The 3,880-nt window shown below is 40.5% G+C and overlaps 1 protein-coding gene across 3 annotated transcripts in view; it reads left to right on the plus strand.

The window, feature by feature from the left end:
* The window catches only part of plat (plasminogen activator, tissue), a 14,468-nt gene extending 10,971 nt beyond the window's left edge, over nt 1-3,497 (plus strand). For all 3 annotated transcript variants that reach the window (XM_008336134.3, XM_008336136.3, XM_025053381.1), the window contains exons 10-15: nt 91-159; nt 238-442; nt 540-676; nt 1,240-1,380; nt 1,549-1,697; nt 1,789-3,497. In XM_008336134.3, the coding sequence (XP_008334356.1) occupies nt 91-159; nt 238-442; nt 540-676; nt 1,240-1,380; nt 1,549-1,697; nt 1,789-1,956 (869 nt within the window). In that variant the 3' untranslated portion in view covers nt 1,957-3,497. The remainder of the gene's footprint in view (nt 1-90; nt 160-237; nt 443-539; nt 677-1,239; nt 1,381-1,548; nt 1,698-1,788) is intronic.
* Nucleotides 3,498-3,880: the final 383 nt, after the last annotated feature.

The following is a 3,880-nucleotide window of genomic DNA, read 5'->3' on the forward strand; positions in this document are numbered from 1 at the left end:
ATATATATGTGTGTGTTAAAGCATATATGTAGTGTGTAGCTGTAGCTGTAGACAAGGACTCATTCTACTTCTTCCTCGTCTCCTTTCCAGCAAGGCGTAACTCTATCATGAGCACTCTTGGCCCACGTGCTCCAACCACCAACAACAACAACAACATAGGTAAGACACTGTCACATCAGCTCCCATTTCCTATGCTGCGCTCCATGTGTACTCATTATATTCTCGTCCTCTCCGTAGCCTCGTGTGGCCAGCGTTTGGATAACTCCCTGAATCGCCCTTCATTCCGTATTTTTGGGGGAAGACAGAGCGACATCAAAGATCAGCCGTGGCAGGCAGCCATCAACGTTTTCCACGCCCGACGCAAGATGCACTTCCACCGATGTGGAGGAGTCCTCATCGACTCCTGCTGGGTCCTCTCCGCTGCTCACTGCTTTGAGGCGAAGTAGGTGGAGACTCTGTCACTTCAGTCGCACGGACAATTACTATTTAAAAGCTCTGCCATCGTCTCATAAGCTCTCCTGTGTCTGTGATTTTCTCAGAGATAAAGCTGAAAAACTGGAAGTGATTTTGGGAAGGACCTTCAGAAAAGAGAACTCCAGCAGTGAGCAGATCTTCAAGGTGGAGAAATATTGGATGCATGAGAAATTTGACAACGAATCATTCGACAATGACATTGGTGAGTGAAGGACTCGTATTGTCTTGTCACGTGACCCCATGATGGCTGAAGTTAACTGTCTAAGGCAGGGGTGTCAAACATATGGCATGCAGGCCAAAACTGGCCCACTAGGGTGTTTGATATGGCCCCCTTGATGAATTTTGAAAATAAAAAAAAAAAACAACAAAAAAAAAAACAAATACTTCATGTTTGAGATATTTTGCTCAAATTATATTTATTAACTATGAATAAATATGAGTATATACGTATCTAATATACTTGTACTTCACATGAAAACAAAATGGGAAAACATGGTTATTTACAGTTAATTATGTTATGATTATACTGGTCCGGCCAACTTGACATCTAATTAGGTTGTATGCGGCCCCTGAACCCAAATTTGTTTGGCGTAACACAGCCCTCGTCTAATGACAGCTGGAACTGGCTGCAGCTGTCCCCTACAGTCCTGTGAGGAAATAGGCAGTAGAAGATGGATAGATGTCATGTTTGATGATGCTGCTGAAGCTTAAGCACTGGCTTGTAAAAAAAAAATCAAACTATTCCTGTTCACTGTTTACTTGCAGCTCTATTGAAGCTGAAGACGGACATCGGCATCTGTGCCATAAATTCTCCAGAGGTTTTTCCAGTCTGCCTCCCTAAGCCCGACCTGAAGCTGCCCAGCTGGACTCAGTGTGAGATCTCAGGATATGGAAGAGAAAGAGAATGTAAGTCATTCTTACGTTAGAGCTTTCAATAGATCTTAGCTGACCAGCAGGGGGCAGTATGATCAAGCTTTTCCACAAAGCTTGAATCTCTCCGTGTTCTAACATCTACTCAGTGCAGAATGGATGATACCTGAAGGCTAAATCTGAACTTTAATTCTCACTCCACAGTTTCTGCAGAATATTCCGAGCGCGTGAAGAGAGGTTACGTGCGACTTTGGCCTAACGAGCGATGTGTTCCTGGTGTGCTGTCAGGACGCCTGGTCACGTCCAACATGCTGTGTGCAGGTGACACTCGAGGCCTCGACGACGCCTGCAAAGTAAGAACGGCCGAACTCCACCTGATCATGGGATTTTGGCAAAGAAATAATATTCTAATTCTCTAATATAAATTTGATTTTTTTTCTGTAGGGAGACTCTGGTGGTCCTCTTGTCTGCCAACACAACAACAGTATGACTCTGATGGGTGTGATCAGCTGGGGCGATGGGTGCGGGCAGAGGGACAAACCCGGTGTGTACACCCGTGTCACCAACTACATTAGCTGGATCAATGAGAAAATGAAGGCCAGCCCAGTCTAGAGTGAGACCGACTGTAGAGTCGCGTTGTTGGACGACTGTTACCATTTACAGAATGGTTTAAACAGCAGAAAGAGAAACAATTGTCTCTGTGCACAGGACACTCTCGACTATGGTTTGTGTGACGGGGGTTTTCAACCGGCATCTTCTGTTCAGATCAGAGTTTGCCTTTGTTGTTTTGTGCATCTTTTCTATTTTTAATTTTTTTATACACGATCCAAAGCACAGATGTAAACTCTGGCCTGGCTGTGTCACTGTCATACTGTCTTTCTTAGTCTTCAGTGTTTTTGTTACACTGCCACCTTCAGGAGACTGTGAGTTAACGATAAGCAATAAGAGCATTTTTCCTCAGTCCCTGCTGACTGGATCTGTGCCGCAGTAGAAAAAGTCAGATCTGACATTAGCAGCGTTGACTGTTAACACAAGCATTCATTTGCACAGTACATAATAGTCATCAAAGAATGTTGATTTTTTTATTACTTTCATACAGATCATTCATCAATGAATTGTTTTTTTTTTCTATCAGATGATTTCTTTATAATCAGTCTCACTGCATTTGTCTAATGTGAGGTCAGTGTGAGGTTTCTAGCCAAGTGAATCTGCTGGTTCAGATTCTGTTCACCTTTGTTGTATTGTCTGTGTGATGCCGTTAGTGCCTGGGGGACATATGTGGACACAGTTTAACATTTCAGAGGAGAAACTCACTCCTGCTTTACAGCAGGAAGGTCACTGGTTCGATCCCAGGTGTTAACTGATGGTGTTTTACCTCCCAAGTATTCCACTTCTTCCCAGAGTCTGAAAACTACATTATTTAGAACATTGTTTCCCAAAGACTGGGTCATGAACCTCAGGTGGGTCGCAAGAGATTTTTTCTCTCGCATCATGTTTTACCAATAATGTCTATTGACTTGGGTCACGAAGGTTTGTGACTTTTAAAATATGGGTCCCCAGAAAAAAAGTTTTGGAAACACAGATTTAGACGCTCTCTATCTGGCCCTTAGTAAGACTTTGGGTGTCAGTGGTTGTTTGTCTCTACATGTGGGCCGTGGGACTGGAGAGCCGTTTAGTGTGAACTCCACCTTGAACCCCTTAACTCTTAACTCAACCGGCTCTTCCTCTCCTCCAACAAAAAACCCATTTGGTCCTGCTGACAGCACTTCTCCACCGGAGCACCTGAGATGAGCCCACGACAAATAAATAAATAAATATATATATGTATATGTATATATATACATATATATGTCTGTATAAATATATATAACATACATAGGGGTCTGTAAATTGTCTGATGTTGATTTTATATTAAAACGATAACGAACTGTTTTCTGTTCTCCATGAATTTGCTTACTGACTGCAAACCAAACAAAAACTTCTGTGAGGGAACCTTAAGAGAACCTGCGTTTTTTTACATGTTTTGTGCAAAGTTAATATTTATATCTATTTCATATTGTTGTTGTGTTTGTACACTGTTAACTGTAGGATAGCTTATTTATTGTCATGATAACCACATTTTATTAACGTGAAATAAATATCTTTTGGAATAAGTTTCTTCAGACTTTTTGATTTCGTTACATTAGCGATAATAAACGATTACTTGTTACGAAACTTTACAAATATCCAAGATCATATATATATATATATATGTATATATACATATATATACATATATACATATATATATATATATATATATATATATATATATATAAATGTATTTATATATATATGAACAAAAAATATATATATTTGAAAAGAATTTAATCAAGTATGTCATTGGTTCTCCAATTATGGTTTGTGGGCCACTGGTGGCGATTGGGCTCCCTCAAGTGGTAGAGTCTGAATTCCATAAGGGTAAAGAGAGCTACTGAGTTTGTGTTTTGTGTGTATCATTACATTTCAACACTCTGGATTGATAACTAAAAAAAAC

This window comes from Cynoglossus semilaevis, chromosome Z (assembly GCF_000523025.1).
Source record: "Cynoglossus semilaevis isolate Cse_v1.0 chromosome Z, Cse_v1.0, whole genome shotgun sequence".
In the NCBI taxonomy this organism is placed as follows: Eukaryota; Metazoa; Chordata; class Actinopteri; order Pleuronectiformes; family Cynoglossidae; genus Cynoglossus; species Cynoglossus semilaevis.